Source organism: Saccoglossus kowalevskii, chromosome 9, assembly GCF_978046115.1.
Source record: "Saccoglossus kowalevskii chromosome 9, keSacKowa6.1, whole genome shotgun sequence".
NCBI classification, from domain to species: domain Eukaryota; kingdom Metazoa; phylum Hemichordata; class Enteropneusta; family Harrimaniidae; genus Saccoglossus; species Saccoglossus kowalevskii.
The window spans coordinates 1,662,304-1,686,628 of NC_140649.1; the positions used below are offsets into that span (position 1 = coordinate 1,662,304).

The 24,325-nt window shown below is 33.1% G+C and overlaps 1 protein-coding gene across 2 annotated transcripts in view; it reads right to left on the reverse strand.

Moving 5' to 3' along the window:
- The window catches only part of LOC100374111 (ubiquitin-like-conjugating enzyme ATG10), a 50,345-nt gene that overhangs the window by 10,189 nt on the left and 15,831 nt on the right, over positions 1-24,325 (reverse strand). The window contains exons 3-6 of one of the 2 annotated variants that reach the window (XM_006814531.3): positions 21,576-21,690; positions 19,971-20,068; positions 19,757-19,845; positions 7,514-12,097 (exon numbers count right to left, since the gene is read on the reverse strand). In XM_006814531.3, coding sequence (XP_006814594.2) covers positions 12,007-12,097; positions 19,757-19,845; positions 19,971-20,068; positions 21,576-21,690 — 393 coding nt within the window. In that variant the 3' untranslated portion in view covers positions 7,514-12,006. Of the gene's footprint in view, positions 1-7,513; positions 12,098-19,756; positions 19,846-19,970; positions 20,069-21,575; positions 21,691-24,325 lie in introns of those variants that run through there. The other variant, XM_085503036.1, reaches the window with a different exon arrangement.

The following is a 24,325-nucleotide window of genomic DNA, read 5'->3' on the forward strand; positions in this document are numbered from 1 at the left end:
CTTCGAACAATAATGAGATTCGTAAACTTGCCAGAAATGACAACAAACTGAAGACCGCGCCAGACGTCGGCATTCTTGGTATACAGTGGAATACCGAGAAAGATACACTTACTTACAGAGATATTAACATTCAATCACCGGGACATTTAATTACGAAACGCGACGTCGTCAGTCATACAGCGTCATTGTATGACCCGCTTGGTTTATTATCACCAGTACACGTAAAGGCAAAGTTGTTCATTCAAGACATCTGGAAAAAGGGAATCGATTGGGATGAACCTTTAAATGAGACTATGTTTAACAATTGGGAATCTATTGCTGGCGATCTAAATCAGATCACAAATACTACAATGAATCGTCAATATTTCAATGAAACCACAGATGACACAAACGATTGTGAACTGCACGTTTTCTCTGATGCTTCCATGAAAGCATATGGTGCTGTTGTTTACCTCAGGAAAAACAACAAAACTGCTATTGTTATGGCGAAAACCCGAGTCGCGCCGATCAATTGCAAAACACTGACTTTACCTCGTCTAGAGTTGATGGCAGCCTTAGTTGCCACGCGATTGAATAAGTTTGTTTACAATGCGTTATCTCCGAAACTGAACATTACTGAACGCTTATTGTGGTGTGATAGCCAAATAACATTACATTGGATCCACAGTGATAAGAAATTGCCTTTATTCATCGCTAACAGAGTGAAAGAAATTACTGGCTTCAAACACGTGTATAAATATTGTCCAACAGTTGACAATCCTGCCGACCTCCTGACTCGAGGAATTACCGCAAAAGAATTGAACAATTCCAATCTTTGGTGGAATGGTCCACGGTGGCTTCCTGTGCAAGGAAATTGGCCAATCTGCACGCTTTTCGATTCACCTCTCTTCAGCGACGTTCAATGCGACGCGAATCCACGCTCCAATGACGTCACACATGAGGTCAACGAACTATGTACCGGGGATTCCCTTGATCTACGTTCTAACGCCAACGACGAGTCCGCGGATGTCAACATCAATACTTCCGGGTTTCCTCGCGGCCCACAGATGCCGGTAAACGTAAACAGAGACACACCCACCGTTTTTCACGTGTCGGACATTCATCAATCTGAGATTCAATCAACTCTGCCCGTTGCCATGAATACCGACGATGAACACTGCCGTTTATCGGATAATGCTATACGTGACACTTTGTTTATAGATTCACCTTCAGAATCTATAGCCTCTTCTGACATTTCTCTGGGAATGCAACGCATCATTGATCTGACTAAATATGGGTCTTTGAGTAAACTGTTGAGAGTTACCGCTTATGTTCAACGATTCGTGTCTATACTGATACGCAATAATACTACACGCGGGCCATTGACAGCCAATGAACTTGAACGAGCCGAAACCGCGTGGATTAAATGTGTGCAGAAAGAGACATACAGTGACACTATGATGTCACTTCGGGGACATAATGCAAAGTACGGTCGTTTGGTGCGCCAACTGAAACTTTTTATCGATAATGATGGTATTCTGCGGTGTGGTGGGAGATTACATAACGCTCCTATTGACTTTGCTACGAAGTTTCCGATTCTTCTACCTAAGGGACATACGTTTACTACTCTGATCATTCGACATGATCATATTCGTCTATTGCACAGCGGTACGCAGGCTATTGTGACGTCCCTGAGACAACGATTCTGGATCCCGCAAATTCGACGCGCAGTGAACTACGTCATTCATAAATGTGTAACTTGTCGAAAGGTGGACGGGAAACCATATCAATCTCCGTTAACTGCGCCATTACCAGATTACCGTGTCAATATGACTCCACCGTTTTCAGTAACCGGCGTGGATTTTACTGGTGCATTGCTTGTCAAATCCTCCGATAACAAAGAAAACAAGGCATACGTTTGCTTGTTCACGTGTGCGGTCACACGTGCAATACACCTTGAACTGGTACCCGACTTGAGTACTCGAACTTTCATAATGGCTTTCCGTCGATTCGCTGCACGACGCTCCCTACCAAGTAAGATGTTATCCGATAACGCGACTACCTATTTATCCGCCGCTGACGAAATTCACGCTTTGTTCGAGTCTACCGAAGTAAAGAATCTACTAGCCGAAAATCGCGTTTCCTGGACATTCATTCCTAAACGTGCACCCTGGTTCGGAGGGTTCTGGGAGCGATTAATAGGATTAACCAAAACAACGATAAAAAAGGTACTCGGTCGCGCCTTTGTTACCTTTGAAGAACTCCGAACTATTCTTACTGAAATCGAGTCAATTTTAAACGACCGACCTCTGACCTACGTGTCAACGACCGAAGATGACCCCGTCGCATTAACGCCATCACACCTTAACGGGCGACCGTTAACAACGCTACCTTACATTTCCACTGACATCGATGAACTTAATGATCCTAACTATGGGGATCATAACGCTAATAACGAACGATATAAACATCTATCAACCCTACAAATGAGTTTCTGGAAACGGTGGTCCACCGAATACCTAACTGCGCTCCGAGAAAGGCATCAAACGACTATTTCCGGGGTAAGAGATAATATTATACAAGTTGGTGATGTCGTTCTCGTTCATAATGACATTGATAAACGCGTACGATGGAAATTAGCTACTGTTATAAAACTTGTGTATGGAAATGATGGCCTAGTGAGATCAGCAGAAATAAAAACCTCATCTGGTATGACAAATCGTCCTATCCACAAACTGTATCCACTTGAGGTGAAGACACCCACTCCTTCAGATGAAGAGAGTCCACCACGAGACACAGAACCACTCTCGTTGTCACATGGAGGTGAAAATAGAGATGACACAACGCAACAAAGTGATACTGATGCTAGACATTCTCGCCCAAAACGACGGGCTGCCATTGCGGCTAGACATTTTATACAAGATCGTCTCAAGGACTTGTGATTATACCCTGAAATTGTTTATCGGATATTGCCTGCCAATGTCTTGGATTAATTGCCGTTAATTGGTTGAACATTATGAAATATATTGACTTTTTGTTCTCAGTTGTTTACCTATGCGAGTAATATTTGAACACATTACATCGTGACATTTTATTATCATGATAGATATATTTTCTAAAAACTTTAATGTTAACTTTGATTCAAAATGTTTGATTATTCAACTTTTATTACATGTTGTCTTCTATGATCATTGATAGCGTTGATTTAATACATCATTGCCTCGTATTTGTTAATATGACGCGTTAGTCGATATTTTTTTTCGTGGCCGGGAGAATGTCGGAAATAGATATGGATAGAATTATTGTTTACTATTTTTACTGATATTGTGTATCGTGTTATATTATTATACTGTTATATACATCGTTTGTACCTACTAAAGCTTGAATGTAACAAAACGGGATACGACCTTGAACACTGTGCTATGAGCGAACGTGAGAGGCAACACCACAATATTTGTATTGACCAATCACAGTATTGTATATTTGTATCTAGTTTTCCCGCTCGAATTCAGAATCCCCACGAGGGTATTTAAGCATTCATTGTAATTGTTTCAGGGCTCTTCTATGTTATGTTCACGAATAAACAACTTGTGTTCTACTCTTAAAAGTACTTGTCTTGTCTGATTGCTGGACTGCTGGTATTATAAAGAATATTACGTCCAAAAATACGACTTCCCACAATTTTCACCAGTATTTTCACCGCGGTGAGAATATTTAAACCGCGGTGAAAATATTTAAACCGCGGTGAGAATATTTAAACCGCGGTGAGAATATTTAAACCGCGGTGAGAATATTTAAACCGCGGTGAAAATATTTACACCGCGGTGAAAATATTTACACCGCGGTGAGAATATTTAAACCGCAGTGAAAATATTTAAACCGCGGTAGAAATATTTAAACCGCGGTAGAAATATTTACACCGCGGTAGAAATATTTTCACCGCGGTTTTCCCACAGCCTCTCTTTCATTTCGTCGCCATTGTTTCGTAATTATCAAACGTGGGAGATGCGTTCAGTTGAAGAGGTAAGTTTACTGCCTTTTGGGGGGATTGCCTTCCGCAAACTATTGTCATATATTTTTAATGTGGGAGACACGACACGATTCCGTACAACATACAATATAGGGGACGTTTCCAACCAATTGACTGAGACGGTGTACCCGTGCTTCCATGCTAGTACAACTAACTCACGATTAGACAGAACAAGCATTGATTTGTAGTATTTTGGCATATTTCGAATTTCGTCAATGTTACTGTAGCGTTAGGTATGGTGACCCGGGTATGGCGATTCGTGCTTATTGTAATGGTAATCGCAGAGCAAACTCTTGACCAATCACTGATCGCCTACTATAAACGAACAACGGCTTGGCGCAATCAAAAACAGAAAATGTGTTTCATGTAAGAGGTGAGATTAGTGTCAAAATTAAATATTTTCTAATTATTTCTTCATGATTATTTTATTTAATTATTATTTTATAATTACATTATTATACCATTATCATTTCATTGTGTTTACATTATTATTACGTTATTGTGAAATTAATATATCATCATTATTTCATTGTGTTTACATTATTTTATCATTATTGTGAAATTATTATACCATTACTGTTTCATTAATCTTTCGTTATTTTATCATCAATGAATAAACAACCCCCTAAGCTAGCACCAAAATTATTATCACCTTCAGGCAGCCCGTTGGATGAGTTTAATATTCATTTATTTTCCTTTGATTATTTCATGTAGCTGTCAACAAACCCATGATATGAAATTCATACTGAAAAATAGGAAATATTTGCTAACCCGTAAAATGAAAGAAACATATAATGGAGGCCTAAAGGGTCTACCTTGTCATGTCCGCTGGCGGGAGAGAACGTGTTCATGTGAGCTCTGATAGCATCAGAGATGCCTGCAATTATTTAAGAAGCGTTAGTGATATTTTACAGTGATCAGTTGTAATTCAAGAAGCACCATATGCATCTCACAGGGATGTCTATCGTGACAGAGATAGGACGCAGTCTCAAGCTATGGGCTCTGCGCGCGCTGCTGTGGAACGCCCGTCGAAGGGTCAGTGAAAATAGCTAAATTCGAGAAAACAGTACGAACTCAACTTCGAAGTAACCCTGAACAACTAAGGGACAACATCAAAAGTTCAATGTAGGATGAAAAACTTAATTGATAAATATTTACCATGGCGTCAGACTACATTCACCATTAAATACAAATTGATAATCGGACAGTAGTATGGCATAGCAGTCGGTTGTCGGGTGGGTGTAAAAAAACTTTACCAAACCATTTTCTCGTCTTGGATGTTTTTTTTTCATTATCTGTTATTTTTTGTCCATGATTGGATAGAAAAAAGCGAACTACTCCAAATACTCCAAGATTTGTTTTGACTTCATTTTTTATCCGACATCGATCTTTTGACGTCGTCCCTAAATCTATATGTTACACACGCAGGGGTAATCCTGTTACATTGTTCAGGGGAGTCTCATAAACAAGTACCGTTTTATGTGAGTTTTAGGCCTTTGATTTCACCACGAGGGTTGCCAGGCGATGAAAAACCAATATGTCCGCTCCTGAGAATAGATCTGGGCAGCACCATCAGAGACAACAGGTGCTCAGAACGTTTCTTGGACAAAAAAAAATTACCTAAAATAGGATCGACATAGTTAGTCAGTCACCGGCACATTCGCCTACCACTCATATAATAATAACTTTATGTCATTTTTTGTTATCCAAGAAACGTTCCGAGCGCTTGTGTCAGAGACGAAATGAGAATAACTTTTGGAAGACGTCGTTATGGGGGATGTTTCCCGGTCATCTTCAAGCACTAGAAGATGCGGTACGAGAAAACGTCGTGCATCCTTAGAAGTACAAATGTTCTATTGGTTTACAGCAATAAATATATAAGTGATTAAAATAATATCAAAGTATGATAACATGGTCACATAATTTAATAATTTATTGACACAACACTATATATGGTTGATAGCCCTAGATCAGCATTCGTCGCCAGGTCGAGAAGGTAGACGATTACTGATCAAAGCGGGATTGGGGGAAAGAAAATTACGCATACCTATTGGACTTGATAGTGCTGAAGTTGTAAACTTTTTGGTTGAAGTATATCCAAAATTAAAATTTGCTGGTGGATTTGAAATATGCAAAGTGTCGCGAGGTTCGAGATCACTAACTGTAATTTCTTGTCAACATGAATTCTAAAAGTGTTGCTTGTAAATCAGTGTCCCTGGGACAAGGACAATAGGGGCCCGTTAGTTAAAGCGCGGTAGTCGTCGCGCTGCGCATGTGCCACATTTGTGTTGATAAACATTGATTTTCCCACAATCCAATGCGCTCTTCAAATGGCAATCATAAGTATGAGGTTTGACCTGTGCACGACTTGCACTGGTTACCGCCAGTGACTCCTTCGATGCCTTCCAATAACATGAAAATTACTTAATTAAAGCTTGGAAATGTCTCAGTTCGTACTCGTTGATCTGCGCAACAGTCAAAGTCGCCATTTTTGTTTATATGAGACCCATATATCTCGCACATGCGCAGCGCGATGACTACCGCGCTTTAATTTCACTGTAACTTTTAATCACGTTATACTCGGTCACTTTACACGTGGAGGTTTTACACAGGCAACTCTGTGAAGGTCAATAATATTTAATAATCATTTGTTTGTGGCATGTCCCTGAAATGGAGAAAACAGACTATTGATAATAGTCTTAAAGACAATGGTTGCCCTAATAAGAAGTGAAAAGATAATTACGTTATCATTATGCTGTTGGCTTTCAAACAGGAAACATGAATATACTGCTCGGAAAGTATGCATTTTCTCCTTAAAATCACAAGTATTATCAGTGGATATGCAAAATTATTGAAACTTGTGTGTTAGTTTCAGAAAATAATTTCTGCGAAAACATGAAAATTTGAAGACTAGTTATCACGTATGCGCCAAGTTTGCCCCTGTTTTCTGAGACTATTTTCTACATAAATATTTCAGCAAATTAGCTAACTCATCGTCTCCCAATGGGAAAGTCGCCCACCTTATTTTTGACTCTGTGGATCAGTATCTTAGTTTTGTGTTTCACTCTATTTCGAAAAAATAACATAAAAATTTGGCACACTTTGACCGATAGTTTTCAATGTAATTTTTAGTTGTTTATGTGGTCTCCATGTTGTGCCGATTTTTTTACATGATTGTACTATTTTGGGAATTCTTAAGCATTAAAGCTTAAATAACATATATAATAACTTTCAATACTATACGAATCCACTGACAGCACTAGCATACTTTTCTGAGCAGAGTATGATGCTTTTTGTTTGAAAGCCGACTGCTTAATGATTACGTAATCGTGTTTTCACTCCTTATAAGGGCAACCATTGTCAGTACTAGTGGCACCAAGTGTGTTTGTTTCCCTGAATTAACTTAGTAAATTATCAGTTTGAGTTAAGAGTGTTTTTCATTATGTATGTTTTTCATTAACAATGAAACAATAATGGTATAATAATTACACAATAACGTAATAATAATGTAAACGCAATGAAATAATTAAACAATAATGGTATAATAATTACACAATAACGTAATAATAATGTAAACACAATGAAAACAATCAAACAATAATGGTATAATAATTACACAATAACGTAACAATAATGTAAACACAATGAAATAATGAAATAATAATGGTATAGTAATGAAACGATAACGTAATAATAATGTAAACACAATGAAATAATAATAGTATAATAATGAAACAATAACGTAATAGTAATGTAAACACAATGAAATAAAAATAATCATGAAGAAATAATTAGAAAATATTTAATTTTGGCACTAATCTCACCCCATATTCACGAAATGCTCAATACGTTATTATGGCGCAATTTTGATAAAATTTAATTTCAATCCAATGTGCCTAATAGAAAAAGGTGTTATTTTGTTGGGGTGGCTGGCTGGCCATGTCCATGTACGACTTCCAATCAGATTTGATGTAAAGCTAAATTTTAATGAATCCCCTATACTAAGAACTGTGTGTGGGAAATGTTAATTTGGAAATTTGCCTGTTTTACTATTTTTAGTATTTTCTTACAATACTTGTAACTCAAAATGTTGTAAATCATAAAATATGGTAGCGTACATAGGTAATCAACTGCATTTTTAGTTTGGCCACATCCGTGCATATTACCAATTAGGATATTAATTTAACAGTTTAATATTTTTTCCTGAGAATATGTACAGCAGTACCCCCTTACTGCTGAGCACATTTTCTGTGTTTAGGGTGAATTTTACGGGTTTAGAAGAGATTTAAACTTGTAATAGCTTTGGGGTGAAACTTTTTTCATGTGCGTTTTTTTCGGTGGGGACTGCAGAAAACTCAAACACTAGGGGTTTATCCCGTGATAAATATTATTCTTATAATAGTTTTTGCTTTGTTACTTTTTCAAAAAGTAATATTAACTATTAGAAAAGCCAAATATATGTTAAAATATATCACAAATTCTGTTCAAACATAACAAAAATGAAATGAGTTTTACAGAATCAGGGATGCAGATAATTTAATGTTAAAGGTATTACCTGTACTATATTTCTTGACAATTTTGAATCACAATGTAAGTAAAAAATGCGATTTTTATTTGATAACAATCATATTTCTTTGTCTACAGGTATGCAGTTTCCTGCAAAGCATTAGGATATCCCAAGGCACTGTACTCTCTTTCCGACAAAATAAGGTAATTTGTTGTCATTATTGTGGTAAAAATGATATTGACTATATCACTGCTGCAACAGCTAGCTAATGCGTTACAGCAAGTAATATTTCTGGCATTGAATGTTATGCTTTAATTGAGTAAAGTTTAGAACATCATCCTAGGGAAGGTCAGTTTGATGTATTTTGGTATTGATATTGGTCCAGGTAATAGTGATCTCAAACAATGTTCAACGTACTGATGACTTCATCAACAAAGTTTGCTAGGATTTTTGCCATCATTGATGACGTTACTAATAACGTAATACTGGCGTCATCTAGTGTTATAATATCTTGTGAACTGTTTAAATGCAACCAAACTTTGTACGTTCTCAACCATTTGCTTATGTACTGTGTAATATTCAGTTCCAACTTAATTATCAAGCTCATTTGCTCTTTTGCTTATTTAGATTAATCTGATTTGTGGTTAATAAGTTGTGAACTATTGGTCCAAGTGTTAGTAAACGTGGTAGAAGCATTCTTGATATTTCCTATGAGGCATGCACTTAATTATCCCACTCATTTGCTTATTTAGGTTTCTTTAATTTATGTTTATATCTTATTAACTTGATAGTTTTTTATAGGGTATGCACAATGTATTATTGAATTTCAAATTTTGATTAACGAGCTTTTTCTATATTTAATTAATTTGATTTTTTGTTATTACTTTGTGAATTATTCAAAAGAATGCAACCAAACTTTGTATAGACACTTCCCCCTTTGTTTATAAGATATGCACTATGTGACATTGAGTTTCAACGTAATGGGCTCATCTGCATATTCATTTAATTTTGATTTTATGTTAATTTCTTGTGAACTATTAGTCCAGATGTTACCAAACATGGTATCAAATTTTGTGACATTTCTTTATATGATATGACATTTTATGTAACATGATATATACTTTTGAGTTTCAACTCAATCAAGGGGCATCATTTGCCTAGTTAATTTATTTTTAATTTTTGTTAATATATATATAATGTGTGTATTTAAAAGATTTGTAATATGTTCTCTAACATGTGGGAGATATTTTCAAATTTAAAACTATTAACACATTTCCTCAATTAGAAGCACAGAATGTTTTTTTAAAACACTATGCATGTACCTGACCTGCCTTTCTGGGGTGTGTTAAAAGTTGCAAAATATTGTTGGTATTATTTTTATTACAGTTTTGTCACAAACTGTTGAACAGCAAGCATAATTTTCACTTTTTGCTAAAGTTACTTCAACTTTAGAGAACTGTGGTTCATGTGTAGTACATGTAATTCCCTGCAAAGTAATTACCTAATTAATGCAAATGTTCATCATTGCCAAATTTAGCACACGGAGACAAAGTATAATGAGTTACATATACAGATAATTTTGTTTTGACTTTCAACTAAAATAACTAGCTCATTCGCATATTTAAAATTACTAGTACAAATGTGAATGAACTCGACAGAGAAATACTAGGTGTTAAATTTAATATGTTAATATATATCTAACATTTATATGTTGTATTCTTCACAACTTGATTTATTAATATTTGCCATAAAATATACTTCAATTTCAATTGCAGATTGACTCAGAAGCTGCCGTCTTACTGTCATCAGGTGAATTAGAAGTGTTAGGACTTCAAGCGAAGGGTGATCAGGCCAAGCTTCTACAGTTTTGTAAAGATGACAGGTATATGCAGTGATGTGTTTAAAACCATTAGATATTGCTACATCCAGATGCTCACCCTTGACGTGCACCTGGTCTGACTCCCGTGTAGGGGTTCGCAATGTTGTCCGCATATTTTTTTCCAGACTACTGATTTACTAAACAATGGCTAATTCGTATATATTATAATTATATGTGCAACAGAAGATCTTGCAATTTTACTACTGCCCTGTATGTAATTAATGGCGGAGTCATATATGATTTAGTTGATTTAGGAGATGCGTTTGGCAAGCTTTTTTTATTATTGTAAAATAGCATAATGGCTCATGAACAGGCTATTTTCCTATATTTAGCTCCTGCATGTTAAGTAAAAAGGGGGTATGATGAGTACATGTACTGAATAAATTTTAGTGCAATTTCATGCATATTAATTAGCTGATCGGTAACACAACGTCTCTTTGTCCAATTATAATGAAATTTGACACACACCTACTACATAAGCACTACCTGTTTCTGGTGCAATGTCATGCGTATTAAAATAGGTGTTTGAACGATGTCAATGTTTTTAATTTGTTGCTCTAATATCATGAGACCTGTTATCTAAATTATGAAATGTGCCATGTATCTACTATATGATGAATACATGTAATCAGTGGAACTTGGTGTAATTCCTTGCATGCCAATGCACTATTTACATAAAGCCCACTCAGCTGAGCCCACTAAGGAAATGGTGGTTCAAGGGCCAGCTGTCTGTCATTTTGTCAATCATTGTCACATTTAGGAAACAGAGACAAAACACCATAAGTTATATATACACATAAATTTGTTTTCAGTTGCAACCGAGTTAGCAAGCTCATTTGCATATCGTCCGTCGTCCGTGTCAACTTTTCACTTTTTCGACTTCTTCTTGGAATGCTTTGATACTTGGTGTTTATGTACCTTGGTTAGACCTCGCTTAGATTTGTTCATTTCATGATGATATCTTCAATTATTTAATTTTGATGAATATTTGTGTCATTTTTGGTAAAAAGTGATTTTCGACTTCTTGTTCACAACAGTCCGATTGCTTTGATACTATACATATTGCTCGTTTTCTAATGATGTCTTCAGTTCTTTAATTGAAATGTGCATTGCTAACAGCGGAGCTATCTCAGTCGATAGGCTGATTGTTGGTTAATAAACTTGTGAACACATTGGTCTAAATGCAACTAAACATGGTGTAGACATTAGCAACAACCATGTGTCAACTTTATTGACTAGCAAATGTGACAAAACATGATATTCACATGTTATGCAAAAATACATGAGCTCATTTGTATACTTGTTTGATTTAGAATTGTTGTTAATATATGACTGAACTTGGCAGAGAAATACCAGGTGTTCATTTGTGGGAACTGTACATGGACTGTGTATATTTAATTGATTTTCTGAGGACTTGGTTCACTTTGAAATTCTGAGCTGTGAGTTTCACAATGCTTAGTTTCGTTTTAATTCAAAGTAATGTCTCAAATAATGTTCTTTTTTAGTGCTTCTAGTCATTTGGTGCCAGATTCTGATGTTCCACCCCATGTTACAAACCGCCGTCAAAGACTGCTTCAAATGGTGACTATATCACCACATGGATGGTATAAATCATCTGTTTCCTAGTGTAGCATAACTAAGAGATAGATTCAGACCAACAACTGGACCAACACTACTCAACCATGTCACCAAATAGTTATTGCTGTAAAACAAACACCAATTAATTTATTATATATTATTTGCTCCTGGGAAAGTGTTAATGTACAAGTAATTAAATTATGTAATATTGTATTTTATTTTCACTTAGGTCAATGCACCTGCATTCGAGTGCCAATTTTAACACCTCTTTCACAAAATAATACCCAAATAATTTGTTTCTCATTTTTTGCAAAATTGTTATCAAGTCATGTTGTCAATGGGAGATTATGTCTATGTGGTGCAACATTATTGAAAGAATATTAGAACAAGCAGCCTCTCGGCTGAGATAGCTCCGCTGTTAGTAATGCACATTTCAATTAAAGAACAGAAGATATCATTAGAAAATGAACAATATGCATAGTATCAATGCAATGGGACTTGCTGTTTTCAACAAGAATTCAAAAATATCATTTTTCACCATAAATGATTATGATTTTTAACAAGAAGAAAATATCACTTTTTACCAAAAATGACAAAAATATTCACCAAAATTAGAGAATTTAAGATATCATTACAAAATGAACAAGTCTGAGCGAGGTCCACGTGTAGTACATATATATATAATATCAAAGCAATTGGACTTGCGCTTTTTAACAAGAAGTTGAAAATAACATTTTTTACCAAAAATGACAAAAATATTCACCAAAATTAGAAAATTAAATATATCGTCATGAAATGAACAAATCTGAGAGAGGTCTACCCAAGGTACATATACACCAAGTATCAAACCATTCAGGCTTGTAGTTTTCAAGAAGAAGTCAAAAAAGTAAAACATTGACACGGACGACGACGACGACGACGACGGACAATCACTCATATGATAAGCTCCGCTCGACAAAGTCGACAGCGGAGCTAAAAATGACAAAATAATCACCAAAATTAGAGAATTGAAGATATGATCATGAAATGAACAAATCTGAGAGAGGTCTACCCAAGGTACATATACACCAAGTATCAAAGCATTCAGGCTTGTAGTTTTCAAGAAGAAGTCGAATAAGTAAAACATTGACACGGACGCCGGAGGACAATCACTCATATGATAAGCTCCGCTCGACAAAGTCGACAGCGGAGCTAAAAATATAATTGGTGAAATGTTGGACCCAAATAATGGCTAGAAAAAAGATGGCACTCAAAGGACAGAAGAGGTAGCTTATTTGATCTAATAGAAGTGCAAATAAAACATTACATTTGTATTTTAAATCAAATTATTACTTATTTTGAACATAGAAATACCTGTAATTTATGTGCTACTAATAGAGCAGAAACATAGATACTTTTGAATTTTATTTGTTCAACAGAAATATTAATAGTTGCTGAATAATTATGATGTTCTTTTGCCACTACACCAGTGTGAATTAATACTTCTGTCTGTTCAATGTGAACTACACCAATGTGAATTATTAATTCTGTCTGTTCAATGTGAACTACACCAGTGTGAATTATTAATTCGTTTCAATGTGAACTATACCAATGTGAATTATTAATTCTGTTCAATGTGAACTACACCAGTGTGAATTATTAATTCGTTTCAATGTGAACTACATCAATGTGAATTTATTAATTCTGTCTGTTCAATGTGAATTAATAATTCTGTCTGTTCAATGTGAACTACACCAATGTGAATTATATATTCTGTCTATTCAATGTGAACTACACCAATGTGAATTATTAATTCTGTCTATTCAATGTGAACTACACCAATGTGAATTATATATTCTGTCTGTTCAATGTGAACTACACTAATGTGAATTATTAATTTTGTCTGTTCAATGTGAACTACACCAATGTGAATTATTAATTCTGTCTGTTCAATGTGAACTACACCAATGTGAATTAATAATTCTGTCTGTTCAATGTGAACTACACCAATGTGAATTATTAATTCTGTCTATTCAATGTGAACTACACCAATGTGAATTATTAATTCTGTCTATTCAATGTGAACTACACCAATGTGAATTATATATTCTGTCTGTTCAATGTGAACTACACTAATGTGAATTATTAATTTTGTCTGTTCAATGTGAACTACACCAATGTGAATTATTAATTCTGTCTGTTCAATGTGAACTACACCAATGTGAATTAATAATTCTGTCTGTTCAATGTGAACTACACCAATGTGAATTATATATTCTGTCTGTTCAATGTGAACTACACCAATGTGAATTATATATTCTGTCTGTTCAATGTGAACTACACCTATGTGAATTATTAATTCTGTCTGTTCAATGTGAACTACACTAATGTGAATTAATAATTCTGTCTGTTCAATGTGAACTACACCAATGTGAATTATATATTCTGTTTGTTCAATGTGAACTACACCAATGTGAATTAATAATTCTGTCTGTTCAATGTGAACTACACTAATGTGAATTATATATTCTGTCTATTCAATGTGAACTACACCAATGTGAATTATTAATTCTGTCTATTCAATGTGAACTACACCAATGTGAATTATATATTCTGTCTGTTCAATGTGAACTACACTAATGTGAATTATTAATTTTGTCTGTTCAATGTGAACTACACCAATGTGAATTATTAATTCTGTCTGTTCAATGTGAACTACACCAATGTGAATTAATAATTCTGTCTGTTCAATGTGAACTACACCAATGTGAATTATTAATTCTGTCTGTTCAATGTGAACTACACCAATGTGAATTATATATTCTGTCTGTTCAATGTGAACTACACCAATGTGAATTATATATTCTGTCTGTTCAATGTGAACTACACCAATGTGAATTATATATTCTGTCTGTTCAATGTGAACTACACCAATGTGAATTATATATTCTGTCTGTTCAATGTGAACTACACCTATGTGAATTATTAATTCTGTCTGTTCAATGTGAACTACACTAATGTGAATTAATAATTCTGTCTGTTCAATGTGAACTACACCAATGTGAATTATATATTCTGTTTGTTCAATGTGAACTACACCAATGTGAATTAATAATTCTGTCTGTTCAATGTGAACTACACTAATGTGAATTAATAATTCTGTCTGTTCAATGTGAACTACACCAATGTGAATTATATATTCTATCTGTTCAATGTGAACTACACTAATGTGAATTATTAATTTTGTCTGTTCAATGTGAACTACACCAGTGTGAATTATTAATTCGTTTCAATGTGAACTATACCAATGTGAATTATTAATTCTGTTCAATGTGAACTACACCAGTGTGAATTATATATTCTGTCTGTTCAATGTGAACTACACCAATGTGAATTATTAATTCTGTCTATTCAATGTGAACTACACCAATGTGAATTATATATTCTGTCTGTTCAATGTGAACTACACTAATGTGAATTATTAATTTTGTCTGTTCAATGTGAACTACACCAATGTGAATTATTAATTCTGTCTGTTCAATGTGAACTACACCAATGTGAATTAATAATTCTGTCTGTTCAATGTGAACTACACCAATGTGAATTATTAATTCTGTCTATTCAATGTGAACTACACCAATGTGAATTATTAATTCTGTCTATTCAATGTGAACTACACCAATGTGAATTATATATTCTGTCTGTTCAATGTGAACTACACTAATGTGAATTATTAATTTTGTCTGTTCAATGTGAACTACACCAATGTGAATTATTAATTCTCTCTGTTCAATGTGAACTACACCAATGTGAATTAATAATTCTGTCTGTTCAATGTGAACTACACCAATGTGAATTATATATTCTGTCTGTTCAATGTGAACTACACCAATGTGAATTATATATTCTGTCTGTTCAATGTGAACTACACCTATGTGAATTATTAATTCTGTCTGTTCAATGTGAACTACACTAATGTGAATTAATAATTCTGTCTGTTCAATGTGAACTACACCAATGTGAATTATATATTCTGTTTGTTCAATGTGAACTACACCAATGTGAATTAATAATTCTGTCTGTTCAATGTGAACTACACTAATGTGAATTATATATTCTGTCTATTCAATGTGAACTACACCAATGTGAATTATTAATTCTGTCTATTCAATGTGAACTACACCAATGTGAATTATATATTCTGTCTGTTCAATGTGAACTACACTAATGTGAATTATTAATTTTGTCTGTTCAATGTGAACTACACCAATGTGAATTATTAATTCTGTCTGTTCAATGTGAACTACACCAATGTGAATTAATAATTCTGTCTGTTCAATGTGAACTACACCAATGTGAATTATTAATTCTGTCTGTTCAATGTGAACTACACCAATGTGAATTATATATTCTGTCTGTTCAATGTGAACTACACCAATGTGAATTATATATTCTGTCTGTTCAATGTGAACTACACCAATGTGAATTATATATTCTGTCTGTTCAATGTGAACTACACCAATGTGAATTATATATTCTGTCTGTTCAATGTGAACTACACCTATGTGAATTATTAATTCTGTCTGTTCAATGTGAACTACACTAATGTGAATTAATAATTCTGTCTGTTCAATGTGAACTACACCAATGTGAATTATATATTCTGTTTGTTCAATGTGAACTACACCAATGTGAATTAATAATTCTGTCTGTTCAATGTGAACTACACTAATGTGAATTAATAATTCTGTCTGTTCAATGTGAACTACACCAATGTGAATTATATATTCTATCTGTTCAATGTGAACTACACTAATGTGAATTATTAATTTTGTCTGTTCAATGTGAACTACACCAATGTGAATTATATATTCTGTCTGTTCAATGTGAACTACACCAATGTGAATTATATATTCTGTCTGTTCAATGTGAACTACACTAATGTGAATTATTAATTCTGTCTGTTCAATGTGAACTACACCAATGTGAATTATATATTCTGTCTGTTCAATGTGAACTACATCAATGTGAATTATATATTCTGTCTGTTCAATGTGAACTACACTAATGTGAATTATTAATTCTGTCTGTTCAATGTGAACTACACCAATGTGAATTATATATTCTGTCTGTTCAATGTGAACTACACCTATGTGAATTATTAATTCTGTCTGTTCAATGTGAACTACACCAGTGTGAATTATTAATTCTGTCTGTTCAATGTGAACTACACCAATGTGAATTATATATTCTGTTTGTTCAATGTGAACTACACCTATGTGAATTATATATTCTGTCTGTTCAATGTGAACTACACCTATGTGAATTATTAATTCTGTCTGTTCAATGTGAACTACACCTATGTGAATTATATATTCTGTCTGTTCAATGTGAACTACACCAATGTGAATTATATATTCTGTCTGTTCAATGTGAACTACACCTATGTGAATTATTAATTCTGTCTGTTCAATGTGAACTACACCTATGTGAATTATATATTCTGTCTGTTCAATGTGAACTACACCTATGTGAATTATATATTCTGTCTGTTCAATGTGAACTACACCAATGTGAATTATATATTCTGTCTGTTCAATGTGAACTACACCTATGTGAATTATTAATTCTGTCTGTTCAATGTGAACTACACCTATGTGAATTATTAATTCTGTCTGTTCAATGTGAACTACACCTATGTGAATTATTAATTCTGTCTGTTCAATGTGAACTACACCTATGTGAATTATATATTCTGTCTGTTCAATGTGAACTACACCTATGTGAATTATTAATTCTGTCTGTTCAATGTGAACTACACCAGTGTGAATTATTAATTCTGTCTGTTCAATGTGAACTACACCAATGTGAATTATATATTCTGTCTGTTCAATGTGAACTACACCTATGTGAATTATTAATTCTGTCTGTTCAATGTGAACTACACCAGTGTGAATTATTAATTCTGTCTGTTCAATGTGAACTACACCAATGTGAATTATATATTCTGTTTGTTCAATGTGAACTACACCTATGTGAATTATATATTCTGTCTGTTCAATGTGAACTACACCTATGTGAATTATTAATTCTGTCTGTTCAATGTGAACTACACCTATGTGAATTATATATTCTGTCTGTTCAATGTGAACTACACCAATGTGAATTATATATTCTGTCTGTTCAATGTGAACTACACCTATGTGAATTATTAATTCTGTCTGTTCAATGTGAACTACACCTATGTGAATTATATATTCTGTCTGTTCAATGTGAACTACACCAATGTGAATTATATATTCTGTCTGTTCAATGTGAACTACACCTATGTGAATTATATATTCTGTCTGTTCAATGTGAACTACACCTATGTGAATTATTAATTCTGTCTGTTCAATGTGAACTACACCTATGTGAATTATATATTCTGTCTGTTCAATGTGAACTACACCTATGTGAATTATATATTCTGTCTGTTCAATGTGAACTACACCAATGTGAATTATATATTCTGTCTGTTCAATGTGAACTACACCTATGTGAATTATTAATTCTGTCTGTTCAATGTGAACTACACCTATGTGAATTATATATTCTGTCTGTTCAATGTGAACTACACCTATGTGAATTATTAATTCTGTCTGTTCAATGTGAACTACACCTATGTGAATTATTAATTCTGTCTGTTCAATGTGAACTACACCAGTGTGAATTATTAATTCTGTCTGTTCAATGTGAACTACACCAATGTGAATTATATATTCTGTCTGTTCAATGTGAACTACACCAATGTGAATTATATATTCTGTCTGTTCAATGTGAACTACACCAATGTGAATTATATATTCTGTCTGTTCAATGTGAACTACACCAATGTGAAATATTAATTCTGTCTGTTCAATGTGAACTACACCTATGTGAATTATATATTCTGTCTGTTCAATGTGAACTACACCAATGTGAATTATATATTCTGTCTGTTCAATGTGAACTACACCAATGTGAATTAATAATTCTGTCTGTTCAATGTGAACTACACTAATGTGAATTATTAATTCTGTCTGTTCAATGTGAACTACACCAATGTGAATTAATAATTCTGTCTGTTCAATGTGAACTACACCAATGTGAATTAATAATTCTATCTGTTCAATGTGAACGACACCAATGTGAATTATTAATTCTGTCTGTTCAATGTGAACTACACCAGTGTGAATTATTAATTCTGTCTGTTCAATGTGAACTACACCAATGTGAATTAATAATTCTGTCTGTTCAATGTGAACGACACCAATGTGAATTATTAATTCTGTCTGTTCAATGTGAACTACACCTATGTGAATTATTAATTCTGTCTGTTCAATGTGAACTACACCAGTGTGAATTATATATTCTGTCTGTTCAATGTGAACTCCACCAATGTAATTATTAATTCTGTCTGTTCAATGTGAACTCCACCAATGTAATTATTAATTCTGTCTGTTCAATGTGAACTCCACCAATGTAATTATTAATTCTGTCTGTTCAATGTGAACTATACCAATGTGAATTACACCAATGTGAATTATTAATTTTTTCTGTTCAATGTGAACTATACCAATGTGAATTATTAATTTTTTCTGTTCAATGTGAACTATACCAATGTGAATTATTAATTATGTCTGTTCAATGTGAAGTACACCAATGTGAATTATTAATTTTATATTTAATAGTTCATACAATATATCAAACAATAATTCTCAACTATATCTACAAGTCCCTCGTTAAATAGTTTTGTTGTAATCATCATGGTAACCATGCTTACTTGCTCCAATCTAGTGGTACATTTCTCATGACATCAGCAGTATGACATGGATGCAACTGATAAAACGGTCGGCATAATATAGGATGGTCCTGTAATACACATAAGAGATGCAACTTCTATTCACAAATCTGGCGTTTAATTTTGGTGAATAATGTTTTGTTTTCATACACTAATTTAGTGAAATATTTTCAAAATTGTATAAAATTGATCATACCTGTTGGGTGACAAATGACCATTTTTCTTCTTTTACATGTGTTTGATATAAACAGGGAATATTTTCCCAAATTTCATCTAAAGTCAGGAGTCTACCATCTATTAAAAAGGAAAACATAGTTAAACTATTGACACCTTGCCTGTGATTGCTCATGAACTATAATAGAAAACCTGCTTCACTGTAAACTACTTGTACTAACATGTAGTTAGATATTGTCCAACATAGACAAATATGACATTTCTCACCCGCTGATCTAATAGTACAACCTTTGGTTGCCTAGCAATGTGAAGGGCATCATGGCTAGAACTATCTTAAAGAATCATTTTTTTTTCTTTTCTCTGTGCAGAATAGAACCCTGTCTCTGTGATCGTGAATTGTGCCAGGGAGGTTTGGCAGGTAGTGTAAGTACATGCAGTTGGCAGCAAACAATGGAACTTTCTGAAACAGTTCCTAGTTTATATCATCAATACCAAACTACTACTATTTGGATATAGATATATATTGTCTAATAAAGACAAATATGGGATCAAGTCTGAATTAAGAAGCAAACAGCCTGCAAAGTTTCATCGATATCTGTTGCAGAATTTCTGAGAAAATGTCACAGACGAAAACAGGAAACAGGAAATAAGAAACTATACTTCCCTTTTCAGGCTGCGCCTGAAATAGTGACTAAAAAAGTGCAGACAAATTTGGGTAGGAAAGTTTTGTGGTGGAAAGGTTAAAGAAAAAGACCAACAGAATTTGTGACAACCGACATCAACAGAATTGGATAAACTTCTAGATCTAAGGAAATGGACCTCTCCAAGTTTGTTTGCTGGTGTTAGATCTTGCTCAGGTTTCTAATAATCAGGGATGGCAGCCATCTTGAATTTTTATAATCCATCCAAAGAAAAAAACACTTTGCAGTGTCACAATATTTGTCACTAAATGGCACAGCTACAGATGCACAAGTGAAAGTGTGTGATAGAAAACAAGAATTTATGTTGGCCCAATTCTTCTTGCTGCACAGCTAATCTCTTACGGCAGTATTCAGACAACAAAACGGACACCAGTTGACCATTTCGAATTTGATCTGGTACAAAGTGATGTACATCAAGGTCCTACAATGTTCAATGTATGCGCCTAGTTTGAATGAAATCCACGCATATATGTGCAAGATCATTTTGATGAATTGCACAACAATTGACCAACTGAATCGTGAAAGTTAAATGTAATGTTGTAATGTGTGAAATTTGAACCTAATCGCTCCAGAGATGTCAGAAATATGAATACATAGAAGTGATTATATAAGTCCTAGTTATGGACATTTTCTTGTTTGCAAGAAGACCATATCTGAGAAACATGGAAATGTTATTTATTGGTGGTTTTTTGAACCAAATGGAAACCAGTCAGCCATTGTGAATCAAGTCAAGAAACAAAATGACCAGCATCAGTTATACATGATGTTTAATTAACATGAACATGTCCACAATCCAAACATATATGTCATTACTTTGATGTCAATTTAATTGGTTTTAGAAGTGCTGGAGAGAATATAACTTTTCCCAATGGGAACTAATAATCACTTGTAGTAAACAAAAAAAATTATAAAATTATGGCACTGACCTTCTTTATAAGAATTAAAATAGAGTACAGGTAAAGAATAGCTGTCACTGTATATGATATGATACTCATATGAACACAGACCAGATAAAGATGAACTTTGTAACGCTCTACACTCCTATTTCAGAAAGAAACATGACGAAATATTTATATGTAATAAGTCCTAAATATAGCCATGTAATAAATCCTAAATATAGCCATGTAATAAATCCTAAATATAGCCATGTAATAAATCCTAAATATAGCCATGTAATAAATCCTAAATATAGCCATGTAATAAATCCTAAATATAGCCATGTAATAAATCCTAAATATAGCCATGTAATAAATCCTAAATATAGCCATGTAATAAATTCTAAATATAGCCATGTAATAAATCCTAAATATAGCCATGTAATAAATCCTAAATATAGCCATGTAATAAATCCTAAATATAGCCATGTAATAAATCCTAAATATAGCCATGTAATAAATCCTAAATATAGCCATGTAATAAATTCTAAATATAGCCATGTAATACATCCTAAATATAGCCATGTAATACATCCTAAATATAGCCATGTAATAAATCCTAAATATAGCCATGTAAAAAATCCTAAATATAGCCATGTAATAAATCCTAAATATAGCCATGTAATAAATCCTAAATATAGCCATGTAATAAATCCTAAATATAGCCATGTAATAAATCCTAAATATAGCCATGTAATAAATCCTAAATATAGCCATGTAATAAATCCTATATATAGCCATGTAATAAATCCTATAAATAGCCATGTAATAAATCCTAAATATAGCCATGTAATAAATCCTATATATAGCCATGTAATAAATCCTAAATATAGCCATGTAATAAATCCTAAATATAGCCATGTAATAAATCCTAAATATAGCCATGTAATAAATCCTATATATAGCCATGTAATAAATCCTAAATATAGCCATGTAATAAATCCTATATATAGCCATGTAATAAATCCTATAAATAGCCATGTAATAAATCCTAAATATAGCCATGTAATAAATCCTAAATATAGCCATGTAATAAATCCTAAATATAGCCATGTAATAAATCCTAAATATAGCCATGTAATAAATCCTAAATATAGCCATGTAATAAATCCTAAATATAGCCATGTAATAAATCCTAAATATAGCCATGTAATAAATCCTATATATAGCCATGTAATAAATTCTAAATATAGCCATGTAATAAATCCTAAATATAGCCATGTAATAAATCCTATATATAGCCATGTATTAAATTCTAAATATAGCCATGTAATAAATTCTATATATAGCCATGTAATAAATCCTATATATAGCCATGTAATAAATCCTAAATATAGCCATGTAATAAATCCTAAATATAGCCATGTAATAAATCCTAAATATAGCCATGTAATAAATCCTATATATAGCCATGTAATAAATTCTAAATATAGCCATGTAATAAATCCTAAATATAGCCATGTAATAAATCCTATATATAGCCATGTAATAAATTCTAAATATAGCCATGTAATAAATTCTATATATAGCCATGTAATAAATCCTATATATAGCCATGTAATAAATCCTAAATATAGCCATGCAATAAATTCTAAATATAGCCATGTAATAAATCCTAAATATAGCCATGTAATAAATCCTAAATATAGCCATGTAATAAATCCTATATATAGCCATGTAATAAATCCTATATATAGCCATGTAATAAATTCTAAATATAGCCATGTATTAAATCCTATATATAGCCATGTAATAAATCCTATATATAGCCATGTAATAAATCCTATATATAGCCATGTAATAAATTCTAAATATAGCCATGTAATAAATCCTATATATAGCCATGTAATAAATCCTAAATATAGCCATGTAATAAATCCTAAATATAGCCATGTAATAAATCCTAAATATAGCCATGTAATAAATCCTAAATATAGCCATGTAATAAATCCTAAATATAGCCATGTAATAAATCCTATATATAGCCATGTAATAAATCCTATATATAGCCATGTAATAATTCTAAATATAGCCATGTAATAAATCCTATATATAGCCATGTAATAAATTCTAAATATAGCCATGTAATAAATCCTAAATATAGCCATGTAATAAATTCTAAATATAGCCATGTAATAAATCCTAAATATAGCCATGTAATAAATCCTAAATATAGCCATGCAATAAATTCTAAATATAGCCATGTAATAAATCCTAAATATAGCCATGTAATAAATCCTAAATATAGCCATGTAATAAATCCTATATATAGCCATGTAATAAATCCTATATATAGCCATGTAATAAATTCTAAATATAGCCATGTATTAAATCCTATATATAGCCATGTAATAAATCCTATATATAGCCATGTAATAAATCCTATATATAGCCATGTAATAAATTCTAAATATAGCCATGTAATAAATCCTATATATAGCCATGTAATAAATCCTAAATATAGCCATGTAATGAATCCTAAATATAGCCATGGTTATATATAAATGGTTTTACAGTATTAGAGCATTTAAGTACTTTGTGTATGTAGTCAATCTAAATAGGGAACACAGCATATGACAAAATTAATGTGCTGTTAATATACTGTAAAATACTTTATTTTCGCTTGGAATTATTTTTTGCTATTGCCGCTGAAGGAATGATGCAGTGAGAATAAAATCCAGCAAATAAACCTATTAACACTCAAAACGAATGTCTTTTCAGCAAAAATTAATTTCAGCTAA